The 17653-nt window shown below is 34.5% G+C and overlaps 2 protein-coding genes across 2 annotated transcripts; one reads left to right on the top strand and one right to left on the bottom strand.

The window, feature by feature from the left end:
• Window positions 1-370: 370 nt before the first annotated feature.
• Window positions 371-2969, bottom strand: LOC21397901 (coiled-coil-helix-coiled-coil-helix domain-containing protein 10, mitochondrial). The gene is made up of 5 exons (XM_010113940.2): window positions 2832-2969; window positions 1846-1899; window positions 1621-1707; window positions 1317-1492; window positions 371-766 (listed from the first exon to the last, which is right to left on the bottom strand). Exons 1-5 carry the CDS (start codon window positions 2851-2853, stop codon window positions 668-670), a joined length of 438 nt encoding a protein of 145 aa, XP_010112242.1. The 5' UTR covers window positions 2854-2969; the 3' UTR covers window positions 371-667.
• Window positions 2970-5937: 2968 nt separating this feature from the next.
• On the top strand, window positions 5938-15457 carry LOC21397900 (dynamin-related protein 3A). Its single transcript, XM_010113939.2, has 21 exons — window positions 5938-6028; window positions 6373-6686; window positions 7850-8132; window positions 8219-8247; window positions 8362-8463; window positions 9124-9192; window positions 9280-9339; window positions 9714-9827; window positions 10143-10191; window positions 10419-10528; window positions 10920-11012; window positions 11141-11233; window positions 11317-11454; window positions 12031-12144; window positions 12244-12339; window positions 12529-12571; window positions 13057-13205; window positions 13306-13452; window positions 13978-14030; window positions 14133-14232; window positions 14745-15457. Exons 1-21 carry the CDS (start codon window positions 5938-5940, stop codon window positions 15018-15020), a joined length of 2523 nt encoding a protein of 840 aa, XP_010112241.1. The 3' UTR covers window positions 15021-15457.
• The last annotated feature ends 2196 nt before the right edge of the window (window positions 15458-17653 follow it).

The following is a 17653-nucleotide window of genomic DNA, read 5'->3' as shown; positions in this document are numbered from 1 at the left end:
CTCTTTCCCATTCAGACCACCAAGCACCCCATGTAGATCATGGAACAGCAACTCAACCCGAGAGCTGGCTTTTAAGTCTAGTTTAAAGCTTAAAAGTTAAAAAGACATCAAGCGACTAAGGAACAACGACAAGTAGAATGAGTGCAATCCACTCCATGATATTTTTGCTGCCATGGTCATTAACTTGAAATTGCCACAGCATTTAAATGCGAATATGCAGGACTTCATACTTCACTCAAGAAAGAAACGACTTCCTACTAAATACAACAATTGCATACCTATGAATCATAATGAAAAAACAAATAAGTTATATCTCCAAATAAATAAATAGATGAGCGAAATTGCAAAATAAGTCTTTAACGGAAAGAAATTGGCAAAAAGCTGTGATAAAGATTTATTTAAGAGTAGCTTCAAATCAGAAACGCATGATCAATATTTAGAGAGCAAGTACTATCAAGAGTATAGGGAGACCGGGATAGCAAAGAACTCGTATCCAAGCTCCCACAACAATAATAAAAGAGTACTTAAATCGTCATTTTCAGTACCTCCCAATATGGGTTATTAAACAGAGCTTCACCATAAACGGACTACCAGCTCACCATCGTGACTACAATAAATTAGAATGACATTTGCAGAGATGATAGCTGATATACAGCAAAGCAGTGCTTTAGGCACTCAACATGCCACCAGAATTCTTCCTGCACTCGGACAGCATGTCCATATAGAATTGACACTTGCTAAGGTCGTTCCCGTAGCCATTCAAGCACTGCAAGAAAAACAGAAGTTAAACAAGTATTAGCTATTAAGCTAAAGCCACAATCATTCCCCCCACAGAAATAAAGGGACCCAAAAGAACATCAGTTTTAACATTAATATAACTTCCAAAAGAATTCTCTTAAACATATTAAGGATCCGGAAGATGTGAGCTAACAACCCACACCTACTATCAAAGACCTATTTTGTTAACCACAGGTGAAAGGAGAAAAAAATACAAATAAAAAAATAAAAGAGTGTCAGTCCAGTAGGAAACGCCTACACTGACACACATGAAAGGAAAAGAAAATAGTGCAACTACAGTATCAAAAATCTACATCAACACCTACTAAAATGAAATAAAAATGGTTAACTTTAGTATCAAAGACCTATTTTTACATTTCCAAAAGGAAATGAAACGATTCATTTCAAACTTAAGACAGTCTTAGGCACTCACTCACAGCAGACAAGGTCAGAAGAATAAATCAAGACATCATATCATATGCCACACAACTAAACATTTCATCTCCAAACAGATGAGAAAGTATCAAAATTATGCATACATCTTGGAACGCCTTAGTGTGAATGCCACACGCATCAGCACCACCCATACTGTTTGTGGCAGGTGCTGGGGCTGCAGCAGCCTCAGACACCACAGTTTCATGCTGAATGGTTCGAGGGCCAACAATAGCATCTACAGCCCTGTGTGCCACTGCACTTCCGGTGCCAAAGGCCATTCCTGCAGGAGAGAAAAATAGCAAACATAAGACTCTTTTCCAAAGTGATTCTTACACCAATAACCATGAATACCACACACTTGTGCACAAACAGCTCATTTTCTAGTTAAAGAAATCATATTTCACATACCCTGAGCAATAGTGGATCCAATCCCTCCTAGCAAAGATCCACCACCTCCACCCTGTTGTGCTGGAGCTGGAGGAGGAGCGTGGTTAACTGCATCAATTAACAACAAAACAATAGATGAATTCCTAGTAGTTCTTTCATGGCTTGGAGCCACATATCTTAATACTTCTTACAAGCAAGGACTACATAAATGTTCGGAAAATCTAAGACACAAAAAGTAACCAGTACCTGGCCGAGGAGGAGGGCTGCGTGCTGCAGGGCGTGCACGGGGGGCAGGACGTCCTGAGAAAACAGTAAAAACCAACAAAAAGTTATTGACATATTAACAACACATAATAAGGAACATTTCCGAATGCAAATCAATGACAATTAACACCCTAGCTACACAAACCAAGCTCCACAAATTCTCCTTGAATCAAGTCTACACAGCAAAAAAGTCCTAGTTATTCCCAAGACCGTAACAACAACAATCACCTGCTGCATCATTTCCCAGTATTTATTTATGAAAACAACTTCAGGTGGCAAAAAGATGTTTCATATATCCGAGAAAGTCTAAAACTGTTCCCACAAGCATATAATATACCAACTTCCATATGAACTTTTTCACGTGTCATGGAGGCACACATTCAATAATAGAAATCACACGTTCTTGGTGGTTGTCAAAAAGGCATTTTCAACATTTCTTCATATGTCTATATAAGAAGAACAAGACAAAATCCCAGGGGAGAACAATAGTTACAACAAAAGTTCCATTCAGATTCACTCTATGGATCTACCCATCACAAGAGAAACTACCATCCACACAAAATAGCTAAGAAAAAAAAATTCGGAATATACCTGACAAACCCACACTCAAAAACCAAAAACTCTTACATAGATAAACAGATAAGGTAATAGAAAAAACTCAACCAGAAATGAAGCAATAACAAAAAAAAAAACAAAAAAACAAAAAATCCCTTCCTCAAGGACCTAAAAAGGATGCAGAAAAGTAAGTTTACAACTTGAATCAGGGAAAAAAGAAAATTAAAGCCCTAAAACCCAGGTCAAATCATGGAAAACGAGGCTTCATCGAGAAGATAGGCATATGATTATTCGTCCCCAAATTTACAAACAGTAAAACCCTAGAAATCAAACGACGAGATATGGGGAAAAGAAAATGGAACAGTAGCTTGTGAATAAAATTGATAAAAAGGAGAAAGCTGCGAATCCCTAACCTCCGGAGCTGCGGCGAGGCATGGCTGATGGCGGCGACGGAAGAGATTTGCGACGGCGACCGAGTCAGAAAACCTAGGAAGGGTCTAGAGAATATGGTCAAGAGAGGGTTTCTACGTTGTGCTACCAGAGACCTGAGATTTCTGCTTTTATATTGGGGCGATTAGTTATTCTGTGCGGTAGAGTCTGTGGTGATTGGACACGTGTTGTCGTGTGTACTATGTTGGAACTTTTTTTTTTTTTGATTCTTTGACTTTATGATAGAGTGACTAATCGTGGGGGAGGGTTGAATCTGGATTCTGTAGACACGGATGTAGTTTATCTTGGCTTTCTAATAAATCCTTGTTTGGGATGGATTGGACAGGTGGGATATTCTTTTGAAGATCTTGGTCGATAGGTCTTTGGATATGTGACCAAGGGCGATTCAATTAGAGGTTTCTTAAGAAAATTGTTCAACTTATTTTTTTATAGTGTGATAGTGTATGAGTTTGAATTTTATTATTTTTTAATTAATATTTTTTTGATTATTTAATTATTTAATTAGAAATTAATGGATTATTATTTATGAATTAAACATTAAAAATATATTATTTAAAGAGGTATTTATCTCTTTTTTCTAAAAGAAAAATATGTCGTATGGTGCAATATGATTTTAGTCATTATTTTTTCTTGTGACATATGAAAAAAAATATTCAACTAATAATGTATTGTTTTGAATTGTCGGATATTTATTAAATGTATGTTCTATATATTTTTTAAATTTGGTGTTTTTTTAGTATATCTAAATATTAAAAACTTACCCTACAGGTAGAGATCCTATTTATAAAAATTCCCTTATAATACATTCTAGAATAGTGTTTAATTTTGAGTTAGGATCGTGTTTATCTTTAACATTATGTATAATATTTACAAATATTTAGCTAAGTTTATTTTATTAGTTTTAAATTTCTATGAATATATTAGTTAATATAATTTCAATTCATATAGATTTTTTTATGATTAATCAATGTTTTGTCGTGCGATGAGGATGAGAATAGGGAAGCTAGACGAGAGGGTGGGTGATCGGTTAGGATTTAAGGGTGTTAGTTTTGGTTTTTGTTTCTTTGTGTGAGGGTTGATTAAAATTAATCTGTTTCTTTATTAATTTGTTAAAATATTACGAGTAATCTTTTAAAATATCTTTTATTAATCCTTAAAACTCATTTATCAAATAGAAACATTTAAGTCTAGTTTGGTTCGCTGGTTCGAATTTAATGCTTTAAATCTTTTTGTTTAAATAAAAAAATTTGAACTATGTAATTTAAATTGTAATTTGAATTGACGTTTAAATATGCAGTTAAAATTTTAATTTGTTCGAATTTATTTTTGATAGGTGTGAAAAGTAGAGAAAGTGGCACATTTTTATTGTTTAAAAATTGTTTGAACGATTGAACTTAAATAGGGAGCTAAACTCTAAGTTGAATAATTTCTCATTTCAAATAGAAAATATAATTCAAACCGCCCGTTTACCAAACATGAATTCAAACTATCATCATTGTTCTAATTGAGTTGAATTGAGTTAAACTAGTGAAACAAATAAGAGCTTATTTCTAAATTTAACTTTTGTGATAGTATCTCAACTTTTTTTTATTCAAATACATTGTGAGAGGGTATAGTTAGGATAATGGATTTAAATCAGTAAACAAAACATGCTATTTAATTTTTAAGATTAATGAACCAGTCGTGCCAACCTCGAACCAAGCCAAAATTCTTTTGTTACTTGGTTGGGAAAATACGCAAGACACTCTTCGTATTTTGTCAAAATACCACTTTCGTCTCTCTTTATGCAAATATACAAAATACCACTCGTGTTTATTAAAAAAGGCACAAAACACCATTTGAAATAATTAAAATTTTCAAAATACTATTATTACCCTTCCCAATATATATTGAATATTATTCTAGATATGATTTAACTAAAAAATTAAAAATAAAATTTAAAAATACTTCACTTATTTTGAGAGTTTTTCATTTTAAAGATTGATTTTGTTTACCATTTTGATTTAATAATATTTTGAATTGTATTTAACAAAAATTAGGAAGAGTAATGTTGATATTTTAAAATTTTAATTGCTTTAAAGGGTGTTTTGACTTTGGTTTTATAAACACACGGGGTGTTTTGAGTAATTACACAATAAGAGGAACGAAAATGGTATTTTGACAAAATATAATGGGTGTTTTGGGTGTTATCTCACTTTGGTTTTAGAAAAAGGGAGTGGCATTGTAAATATCTATATAGAAAATGGTTGATAATTAACAATCTGTTTGCTTCGCACGTTCGAATTGTGTGTCACTCTTTTTAACTTTGGTTAAAATCATTGTTTGGAAGCGTAAAATTAGAATAAAACATCACATGAGTTAATAAAGTTTAAATTAGTGTTTGATTACTACGAGGATTGTGAGTAAACAAAAAAAAAAAGGCTCATGATTTTAAATTAGAAATATTGCAACAAATAGGTTCAAACACATGAAAATTTAAGGGGAGTTAAGTTTTTCAAAAATGGTTCTTTCATTTTAGGATGGTTTTAAATCCACAGCCCAAGTTTAGAAAAAATGAATTAAACATTAGTTCAAATTTATTTATGGGTTCGAAACATGACTGAGACGTTTAATTGTTGGATTTAAACAATGATTTAAATCATGGTTTATAGTTCATTACAGTATTTTTTCTCATAAAAAATACACATAAATTGAAAATAATTTTAATTCATGAACCAAACGTCTCCGACGAGTCTACAAAGCGAATGAGCCCCAAATATGTTTGTTTGAAAAAATATGGCCACAGAAGTTAAAAATAAAAAAAAAATATGAGAGAGAGTTCAAAATAGAGTATATTTAGCAGTCCTTTTTAATATTATTATTTTTCTAATACTCTATTTGTTAAGAATGAAAGAATACGCTAGGGAAAGGACAGCCGTAAAAAGATAAAAATTGAAAAGGATATAAAAAATTTTAAATGTCCCTTAAGTTGTTTAGAACGATATAGATGAAAGAAAATGAATTTACTTTTTCTTATTTACTATTAGAAGTAAAACTAAAAGAGATAGAAAAATTATAAGACAGTAATCGATGGAAGAAAATCAATTTAAAATTACTGACGCGAACCCAACGGGCCAAAAAGTAAAGGCAGCTAAGCGTGTAGCTGATTCGGGAGAGTCGTGTAATTCGCCCATGTAAATTACACGTTACAATTTTATTTTCTTTCTCAAACATGTTTATATCCTCGTACAAACTACAAAACAAACTACACGAAAGGAAAAAAGAAAAAATAATCCTCCGTATAGTTTTCCCTCTCTCTCTCTCTCTCTTCAATCGTTCAACAGTGGTGCGCAGTTTACCATTCTCCACACCCATCGCGCACCCAAAGGCAAAGCTATATCACACCTGTCAAAAAAAAAAAAAAAAAAAACCTAAACTCTTCCAAGAAAAAAAAAAAATCTCAGAATCTCCAATCACAACTGCAAAATCCCCCTCTCCTCTCTCTAAAAAATTCAAAAACCCTAGCGCTTTACGAGATCCACCATCCATGGAACAAGCTCCAGGACATCTTCGCGCAGCTCGGGAGCCAATCCACGATCGAGCTCCCTCAGGTCGCCGTCGTCGGAAGCCAGAGCAGCGGCAAGTCAAGTGTCCTCGAGGCGCTCGTGGGCCGCGATTTCCTCCCCAGGGGTTCCGACATCTGCACGCGCCGCCCTCTCGTTCTCCAGCTCCTCCAGACCAAGCGCAGCGCCGACGGGACCGACGACGAGTACGGCGAGTTCCTCCACTTGCCTGGCAAGCGCTTCTACGATTTCTCCGATATTCGGAGGGAAATTCAGGTAGGGTTTTTGATCGGACGACCGTATTCTTTCTCTATTGGTTTTGGATGAGAAATGGTCAACTTTGAGAGAAACATTTCAGTTTTCTCAATGCTTTACTTGGTAAGACGTCTGCCTCTGAAAGTTGGAAACAAAAAGTGAAATTTTGACTCAGGTTGCGTAACAGTAGTTCAGAACCAAATTCAAATCGACAATAATATCATGTTGATAATTTACTTGAGCTACATTCCGTATTTTTCATCAAGCCCAATAGATATGAGTATAGAGTTTTATTCGTCTTTTTTCTCGCATATTCTTTGGTACTAATGAGCATTGAGCTTCTCTGGAGTATGGACAAGTAATATTTGATACATAAATAAGTGGCGAGATTAAAAAAAAAAAAAAAAAGGAGTAATAATCCACAATACTATCTGATAATAGTATGAAATTTGCCACCTTATCTTCGATAATATATCTATCACTATTCACAGAAGATCAACTACTGATGAGTTGGATATGTGATTTTTGTTAGTCGTTAAGACTCGTAACTAAATTGGTATTTCTTTGGATTAAATTGAATTCTTTCTTATTGCTTCCTTAACTGCATACCATGACCTTGGGAAGTTGTTTGCGACTTGTACAGAATCCTTTTTGGTAATTTTTCATGAGAATGATTGTACAAGTTGAAGTTTGCGAACATTGTCAGTTCCTGTTTGAATGGTTTATTGATGGTCTTAATATTTAAAACATAATTTTGAACTGTGTTGACACATAGGCATCGAAACAGTAAAATGAGGGGATCAATACCTTGAAATTGGAAGAAATTAAGAAGGAAAGCTTTTTTTTTTTTTTTTAAGTATGTCAATAGGGATAGCAAGAAAAGGCGAAGAGATGATATTTACCTATTGGATAGTGTAGGAATCAAATACTTATTAATTTTTTGAAATGAAATTCAATCTTGACTGTTGCTAGCATTGGGTATTTCTAGATCCCTTGCTTTCTGTATGAGTGAGTTTCTGCTGGTATGATGGTTTAGTGATGGCACTATTGAGTTTGAGAAGAGTCTCTTAGATGTTTCGTTATTACAGTTTTTTTTTCTTAATTTTATTTTTTCACATATGATGCCTTAAAGTATTCGTTTAATGTTTGTGATAGTTCCTTTTAACGATTTATGTCTGACACAGGCTGAGACAGATAGGGAAGCGGGAGGAAATAAAGGTGTATCAGACAAGCAAATTCGCTTGAAGATATTTTCACCAAATGTTCTAGACATCACGCTGGTGGATCTGCCTGGTATAACAAAAGTTCCTGTTGGTGACCAGCCGTCTGATATTGAAGCAAGAATTAGAACGATGATCATGTCTTATATCAAAGTCCCTAGCTGTTTAATTTTGGCTGTTACACCAGCAAATTCTGATTTAGCAAACTCAGATGCTCTTCAGATTGCAGGAAATGCCGATCCTGATGGTAAGTATTGCTTCCAATGACACTCTGGTGAAATTGGTATTAGTTATTTCACTATTGTGAATTTCTGGTCAATTTCCTCTTGGCAGGTTTGAGAACTATAGGAGTAATCACAAAGGTGTGGTATTTTCTTCACCTTTTTCAACTTGTAATGAATGTATTGGAAATATTTCTGAAGTTATGCTTTATTCTGATGAGGTTTTCACTTCATGTTTTTCCTCTGTGATTACAGTTGGATATAATGGACAGAGGTACTGATGCCCGCAATTTGTTGCTTGGAAAAGTGATTCCTCTGAAACTTGGTTATGTGGGGGTTGTAAATCGTAGTCAGGAGGTAATCTTAATCTCTGAAGGAATAAAAGCATAAAAGAAGATTGGCATTGTGTTTTGGGCTTTCCCTTAAGCGGACTGATTCTCATAGTTTCTTCGCCCAACAAGTTTCAACTAAATGAGAGAAATTGTGTAACATTTTTGAAGCAACTCAGAAGTCAGAACATAGACAAACACCTTTGTTGCTTATGCTGTATAGTAAATAAATAGCCTTGCTCCTGCATATCGTAGCTGTTAACTGCATAGTTTTGTGACAGATACACAAGTCCATCTGTAGTTTCATGTTATCTTTGCTGATTTTTGAATAATTGGAGTCTACAGAGGTTGGATATTTAACAATCCTAGTGCCTGAAGTGAATAAATTTTATTAGCAGTTCAAAAATGAGTTGCACAAACACCCTTTATGGATGCTTGGTTTGAGATTATTTTTGGAGTTCGATTGTGGATAATAAATATTAAATAGTATTGATGCAATGCACACTGGAAAGATCTTCATTAGCGTTTGTATTGTTAGAATTACTTTTTCAGTATTTTGCTTATGTTGAAGTAGCTTTAAAGACATAGCCGTGTATGCTTATATAATACACTTGTTAATGGAAAAACTATTTTTTCTTAGTAGCAGGCTAGATTGTAGTTGAGCTGTTTAATTTTGTTATTGGAACAGGATATTATGCTCAACAGGGGTATTAAGGACGCACTTATAGCTGAAGAAAAGTTTTTCCGCAGCCGTCCTGTATGATTATAATTTCTTTAAATAACTACTATCTCTTGGCATATTTTTTTAAAAATAAATCGAATTAATTATTTTCTCGTTATGTAGGTATACAATGGGCTAGCTGATCGTTGTGGTGTCCCTCAATTAGCCAAGAAATTGAACCAGGTAATATATGTGGGAGCTAGTCATCATTAAATCTCATGGAACGAGTTAAATAGTTCCGTAGCTACTACCTTATGCATGCATAAAAGTTACTACGTTCTTGAGCAGCTGCTGCCTCTTGCTGCTGTTTCATGAGCATTATACTTGCAACAAAAAGAACCATTTTCAAAATATAGTCTGCACAGCATTTATGGAGCCGTTTCCTATCTAATACCATTTTAGGCATACCTGCTTATGATGATTTTTTAATATGATCCTAGATGACTTCAGCTCATCAATGTGAACTATCGTATTAAGGCAGTATTTCTTGTCTCTTTTAGTTTATTTGCAGATTCTGTACATTTCGTATATGATCAACTGTTATGATTTATTTGCAGATTTTAGTGCAACATATTAAGGCAGTACTCCCCGGCCTCAAGTCACGTATTAGCTCTGCATTGGTTTCTGTTGCTAAAGAGCATGCCAGTTATGGAGAAATAACCGAAAATAAGGTATAGTTGTTTGTTAATTAAATTGGCCCTTAATCTTCTTTGAGAATATATTATTGCGAAGTCCATTCTGGTGCATCTAAAGGACTTCTAGAATGAGATTATTGCTATGTACTCTCCAGACAATATTGCAATTGTATCAGTTGCCACTTGCTATGAATTTTGTTGCTTGCTTTCTTTATGTGTTAAATAAGCTTATTTTTGGCATCTCCTCAAGTTCGCATAACAAACTGATATTCAGAGATCTGATTGTTGCTTTTCTGGCTCATATGAAGTCTTACTTTCGTGTGTGCTTATTCAACCTTATATTGTTGACAGGCTGCTCAGGGAGCTCTTCTCCTGAACATTCTTTCCAAGTATTCTGAAGGTAACTGAAGATTACCTGCTTTCTGTTGTCTGGTTACCTTGTACTTGTTTTAGTTCGTAAATTTTTAATAAAGGTTCTGAGTTTTCTATCAAAATGAATGGAAAAAAAAAAAAATCTCCTAATAATGTTGTGGATCATGTTGGTGATGTTGTATTGGTACACTGGACGCCCATCTTAAACTTAATCCCATGAATGATATCGCATCTGTTGTTGGAACTTGGAAACAGCATTTTCTTCGATGGTGGAGGGGAAAAACGAAGAGATGTCAACATCTGAGCTGTCGGGTGGAGCAAGAATTCACTATATATTTCAGTCAATTTTTGTTAAAAGTTTAGAGGTTAGTGTTCTTGATATTACCTTTTTTCACTATATATTTCCTTTTATTTTGGCACAATTTCATGTAAATATGGATCTACTATATTGGAATTTAAACCAGTGTAAGCTGTCAGTTTTGATTAGAACTGCTCCAGAAGGTACTCATCAGATGTGAGATATTAAATGGTCGAAAGATAGCTCATCCATCTAAGTTTCGAGTTTCCTATAAAAAAAAGTTCATATGCAAGCTAAGACTCAGTTATTTTGACTAATAACACGTGTTTTTGAGAACAATATTAGGATTCTGGTTCTAATGATTTGTTGGGTGAATGGGTTATTGAGTTGGTACATAATGCTTAATCTTAGATCTGCAATTGACTGATTGTCTTTTTGCGGTTTGACCTGTCATGCAGGAGGTGGATCCATGTGAGGACTTGACAGATGATGACATTCGAACTGCCATTCAGAATGCAACTGGCCCTAAGTCTGCATTGTTTGTGCCAGAAGTAGGTCTTCAGTTCTTCCATTTTTACTTCTCCAGTAATCTTTTATTGAAACAGAGATTATATTTCTCAATCAAGAGCCCAGGTTCCATTTGAACCTGTTTTTCTAATGTTGACCATCTTTTATATAGGTTCCTTTTGAGGTTCTTATTAGGAGGCAAATCGCTCGTCTCTTAGACCCAAGTCTTCAGTGTGCTAGGTTTATATATGACGAGTTGATAAAGGTAGAAGTATTATTTGCAGCTCCTATCACTCCTCATACTGCATGATTTGTTTTGATGTTTAAATAATAATTTTCTCCTTTCAGATTAGTCATCACTGCCTAGTGAATGAGTTGCAGCGCTTCCCTGTTTTGAGAAAGCGGATGGACGAAGTTATAGGAAACTTCTTGCGAGAAGGTCTAGAGCCTTCGGAGACAATGATTGGACACATAATTGAGATGGAGGTATGTTGGTAAATGGTAACTGCATGTGAAAAAGTTTATATTGTTCTTTTCCTGTTGCGCCTTTTGAATGGCACAGAAATAATAGGTTTGAAGAACTATTACTTCAACTAGACTGGACAAAGAAAAATATTCTTTGCACTGGTATCAAAATGTTACCCCAGTTGGGAATGGTTTGAGCACAGTATTTGGTAAATGCTTGTGAGATATGGTCAGCCTTATGGGCTGCCCTTATGTTCTGTGCAGTGCGTGGCCTTCTTCCAACTGTCGTGACTGGATTTTGTGCCGCTTTGCTATGGGTTTGCGTTGAGTTTTCTTTAATTTATAATGACTATTGAGCAAGGAATTTGATTTTGCCCCTTATTTTCACTCTAATTTGAGGTGACACTGTTGTCACAATTACTAGAAGAGAACTAATTGTTGTTGCCTGTCTGCCAACTCAGTTCCCCTACTTTTTCTACATATCAATTTTATCTAATGCTATTGGATGTCATTATGGCAGGCAAATTGTGCTATTGTCCATCTTTCTGAAAATTTTGGTTGTTAAAAACTTAAAATTGTAAGTAATTACATTCGCAGATGGACTACATAAACACTTCACATCCAAACTTTGTTGGTGGGAGTAAGGCTGTCGAGATTGCCTTGCAACAAGTCAAGTCCTCTCGTGTTCCTCTGGCTATCTCGAGGCAGAAGGTATGTGTGCACATATTAATTACTAAAGTTTTTTGTTTTGCATGCTTCCCCTTTCCTTTTCCCTTTTGTTTACATTTCATCAAATTCCCAATCAATTAGGATGCTGTGGAACCTGATAAGGCTCCAACATCTGAAAGAAGTCTGAAATCTCGAGCAATTCTTGCCAGACAAGTAAATGGAATTGTGGCTGATCAGGTATGGAAAAAAATTCCTTCTTCTGGGCAAATAGGTGCAGTCTCTTCCCTAAAACAACGTGATATATAATCTGAATTGCTGTCATTAATTAGTAGTTTTATTTTCAGTTACAGCTAGTCTTAGATTAAGAAATTTTTACTATAACACCAAGTTGGTCTGATTGATGTGTTCTGTTTGGATCATCAACAGGGTGTTCGGCCTGTCCCTGATGGTGAAAAAGTTGCATCATCTGGTAATATATTCCATTAAACCTCAATAATTTTTTAACCTATTACAAATGTTTATTGTCTCGTGCATTATGATACAGTCATATGTATCTTATATTGTTGACTATTTTACGTAATTTGTTATAAACTGATACCGTAACATGCTAAACAAGCTTTATGTTCATAACATTGACTGCAACACATGTTTTGGGTGTGTGTTTATTACTTTTACGAAACATGACTAAATAATAAGAACGAATAGACAGCATACATTGATTTTCTTAATAAAGAAAAGAACAAGAGATATTGATAACTCTAGTCTCTAATTATGAATACTCTTCACCGCCTAACCACACCCCTGCCTCCCGGCTCCCTTTTCTATTCTATTTTTGTTGGGGGGTAAGGTAGGATATGGGCAGTTGTCTTTGTTTTCTTTTTATCGCACAAGTCCCTAATAAGCATGAATGGATCCTGACATATTTTGATACTACATCTATTCATAATTTTTTAGGAAGCACTAGCAGTTCGAATTGGGGGATTTCTTCGATTTTTGGTGGAGGTGAGAGCCGCACAACTGTTAAAGAGAGCCCAATGAACAAAACTTACAATGAACCTATTCACACCATGGACCAAGCCTTCTCTATGATACAATTAAGGGAGGTAATAAAATATTTTCCAATTCGCTTCAGCTGTGCTTCAATATGAACTTTTCTAAAAGATAAATCTTATGCTAACCTCTTTTTATTTAATTTTTTTTCAGCCCCCAACCGTCTTGAGGCCTTCAGAAAACCATTCAGAGCAGGAGTCTATCGAAATTGCAGTCACCAAACTGCTCTTGAGATCATACTACGACATCGTTAGAAAGAATATAGAAGACTCCGTACCTAAAGCAATCATGCATTTCTTGGTAATACTAAATTTCTATGGACTTGCCCATATTAGGCTTCTTTAGTTTCTCTTTTGCATGCTATATTATTGAATTAAACTGGGATCTCCTGGATTCTGGTGAACAACTGTAATCCATTTTGGTAAACACTATGACCTTGATCCATTGGGTTTTAATCTGGAAAAATTTTGCCAAGCTAACATGACAGATTAATTCATTTGACTTGAGCACTTCAAATGCCTCGTGAAACCTCGTTATTGTAACTGCATGATATCTGTATTTGGACTGAAATATACGAATAATCTACTGTAAAATGGTTGTTTGTGCAAACCATGTCTAGCAATTTAGTTCCATTTTCAGGCTTGCAAAGCGCTTTCATCTTAGGTAATCAATGTATATTAGATACACTATTATGCGTATGTGTGATCTTTTATGGTTCTATTCTGTTTGCGTGAGCTGTAGTTCCATCTGTGATTATAGACTATCAACTAACCCGAGCCTCATGCATTCTGTAAGTCACGACTTTTTGGGTGTTATTATATCCAGGTAAACCATACAAAGCGTGAGCTGCACAATGTCTTCATTAAAAAGCTTTACAGGTACCATTAAGGGGAAAAAAAATGTCAAATCTTGGTCTTCCAAACAAATTGATCTAACATGGTTTAGTCTCAATTTTTTGCTCTTTCTATCATCCACAACAGAGAGAATCTGCTTGAAGAAATGCTGGCAGAACCTGAAGAGATAGCATCTAAGAGAAAACGCACTCGCGATACACTCCGGGTTCTTCAGCAGGCTTTTCGGGTAACTTTTTCCTGATTTCTTAATATGTAAATTTGCAAGAATCAGTAGGCCATAAATTCAAATCTCGCTTATGTGCTAATGTGGATCTGCTACCAACTTACTAAATGGAAACCGTAAGCCATTATGCATGGAGAGTTTGGTACAACTGTTAATGTGCTGATATACATTAGCGCCTCCGCTGCCAACCTTGAGAGTTTAAGATTTAAATTATCTGTTTAAACGTTTAAATTTTACTCCCTTCTTAAAAGAGTAAAATTTACTTCTTGAAAGTAAAAGTTGGATTTTTTTTTTTTCCCTCTTTCAACCATCATCTTTAATTTTTTTCTTTTAATGTTTAGCATTTAAATGTTTTTACTTGAATGTTGATTATTTAGTCTGAAAACTCTTAGTTGTGACATGGAATTTCTATATAATGTGAAATTGCATAGTATTATCCATCACTGAGCCTAGATTGTAACAGCAGATGCATAAAGAACTAACGCAATATCTTTACTATTTCTCTTTTTTGGTAGACGTTGGATGAGTTGCCTTTGGAAGCCGAATCAGTTGAAAAGGGTTACAGCTTGGGAGGTGATGCAACAGGGTTGCCGAAGATCCATGGACTACCTACATCATCAATGTATTCTACTAGCAGTTCTAATGATTCTTATACAGCATCTCCTAAGAACCCAAAGTCCCGAAAGTCATCTCACTCCGGGGAGCTTCACTCACCCTTTTATGGTGTTGCAGATTCTAATGGCGGTGGACGCAATTACATGACAGGTCTCTATCCATCTGTTGATCCATAAGCCACTGAATGCATAGCCAGGAAGCCCTGCGTGACAGCATTAAGCATTACATTTATTCAATTGCTCTTTGCAGCTTAGGAGGTGATTCGAATCTCGCTATTCTGAGTGGTTTGTTGGGAAGTTAATATATTCTTCCAACTAGATTTGTGCAAGGCAAGAATCAAGATAGTTGTTTCTCTTCCTTTTGTTCCTTCCATATAATAGAGGCCGATTATTATATTTTTTAACTAGGCTCCGAGAAGAATAACAGGGAGCAGATAACCCCTTCCTCTTTATCTTATCATGTCTTCTCAAAAACAGATGCTCTTCAGATGCAATATTTTTTGAATTTTTTTTCCCCTGCCCTGATTGTTAAGGGCTCAATTTGTTTTGTGTTCAGCTATTATGCAAAGCAGCAAAGAGTACCAAAGTGTGCCTTTGTCGAATTTTACGATAAACTATCTCGACCTCTGTATCCGTTCTACATTCTTACAGCATTTGGTTGATAAAAGCAGTGATGGCGGCTCAAGAGTACAAGTTTGTTGTGCTTTCTTATTTGGAGTGTTCTGGCTAGTTTACAATATAATCGTCATAAAGTAGTTATGAAGGGATATATATATATTTATATGTGTGTGTGTTAACATTTATCATGCTATATTGTACGATGGCGTAGTTGAAAAGTCGAATTGATTCGTGGGTTGCATAATGAGAGGTAACCCTCCCTCCATGATCTTTCCTATGTTTCGGTTGTTTTGTAGCGTTCTAATCTACAATGAAGTTCTTGTGAAACCGGTTGTGATTTCTTTTCCTCGTTACTCTTATTTTTCTTCCGTTTGTTTTTCAGACTGTCAACTGGCAGAAAACGCATGACTAACCGACTGGTACATGGTGAATAAAACAAATGAGCCGCATTTGACCATTTTTGACTAAATTTATTTAATCCCACCTTTGTCCCTCTCTCTTTTTGCCCAGTCTTCTTACTCCGGAAAACTCCTCTTTCCCTTTCTCTTCTCATACTGACGTTGAGAGGCCGATGTCCGCACTAGAAGACATCACATCTGACGACAACGTTGACCCCATTGCTTGATTAATAATATGTAGTTATTAGTTAAGCAAGAAGATTTTTTTTTTTTTTTCGATTTGCCCTTATTCTTATTTTGTTACCATTTTATCTATTTAAAACTTAGAACAATACAGTAAATAGCATATTTATAAAATTAAATTAAGTAAATAACATGTTTTAAAACTATTTAAAGTAAATAACAGTTTATTGTGTAAATATTTCATTTATAATTGTTTAAAAAGAGACAAATACTTTTTTACCATTTACCCTTTATTAATATAATTTATAATCAAATAATATATTAATTAAAAGGATATTAATTAAAAATAAAGGGTAAAAATTTAAACTCGCGTAATTTTCTCCCTATATATGACGTTTTAATGGTTATATAACTTTAATTTTTATCTATCAGTTGGTAGCCTGTTGCATGGGATTGATATCAAGCGGTTGTAGTGAATTTGATGAGCATTAAATCTAGAGAGCTCATAATAATCTTTTTTATTGCTGCTTATGGTTAAGTTATTGATTAACTTGATATAACCAGTCATACAAATCACAGATCAAATGTAATAAAAGTAAGTACTAATTATTTTCAAAATTTGATCGGGTAACTGCTTATGAAAAAAAAAAAACCACTAAAAATTTATCAATATATATATATATTCATATATTTGTATATGCAAATAAAGATTTATATATGCATATATATAAATTTATATTCCATTAATGTGTGTATATATATGAATTTACGTACTTATAATAAAAAAAATCAATTTATTAGTCCTCTTATCTCTTTTCCCCTCCTATTTCCCCCATCGTGAACACAAACCTTGCTTCCAAACAATAAGAAATCGTCAAATTTTCGGTAATAATTATGTTGCTCTTCCGTTCATGCAATTTCAAAGTACTTCTCCCCTAGCCTCGGTTTTTGTCATAAGCTAGATTCCACCCATCTAAGACCAAGTCTTTCTTCTTACACATAATTCGTTTATACCTAGACGATAGACCCCAAATTAGTGAGTGAGAAAGAAATTGAAGAATCATGTGGTAGCGCATGAAAAAAATCTCTGTAGTACATAATTTTAACCAACAGATAATAATAATCGTATTAGATTAAAAAAAATATATGAAACTTGATGATGATCTGATAAGTCCTACTTGTAGGATATGAAATCAAAGTGACTTTATGCAAATCACAAACTACATGACGCTCAATATAATACTGTCACTATAAATGACATCAAATGTCTACATGCATGTCATTTACTAAGATATATACACATATTTATCAGCAAAATATCAGTAGTCAAACTCATGAGAATTTGTTCATATATATATATATATACATATATATATACACACACACACTTATTGCCTATTTAATGTAGGAGCACACACATCTATATGCTTAGCTTATCGCCAACAAATTTTTCCTCTCTCTAAATTTGCTTTCTCATGCATATGCAGAACTCACAAGCAAATATGTCAATTAGGGATATGAAGAAATGCAACATTAGAGAAGAAGCCCTTCCTCCTAAGAGAGGAAAAATCAAGCGTCGGATTTTCTCCTCTCTTGTTGACAAGATGATAA

This window comes from Morus notabilis, unplaced genomic scaffold, assembly GCF_000414095.1.
Source record: "Morus notabilis unplaced genomic scaffold, ASM41409v2 Scaffold456, whole genome shotgun sequence".
Classification (NCBI taxonomy): Eukaryota; Viridiplantae; Streptophyta; class Magnoliopsida; order Rosales; family Moraceae; genus Morus; species Morus notabilis.
Note: the sequence above shows the minus strand (reverse complement) of the source record. Positions and strands in the feature narration are given on the sequence as shown.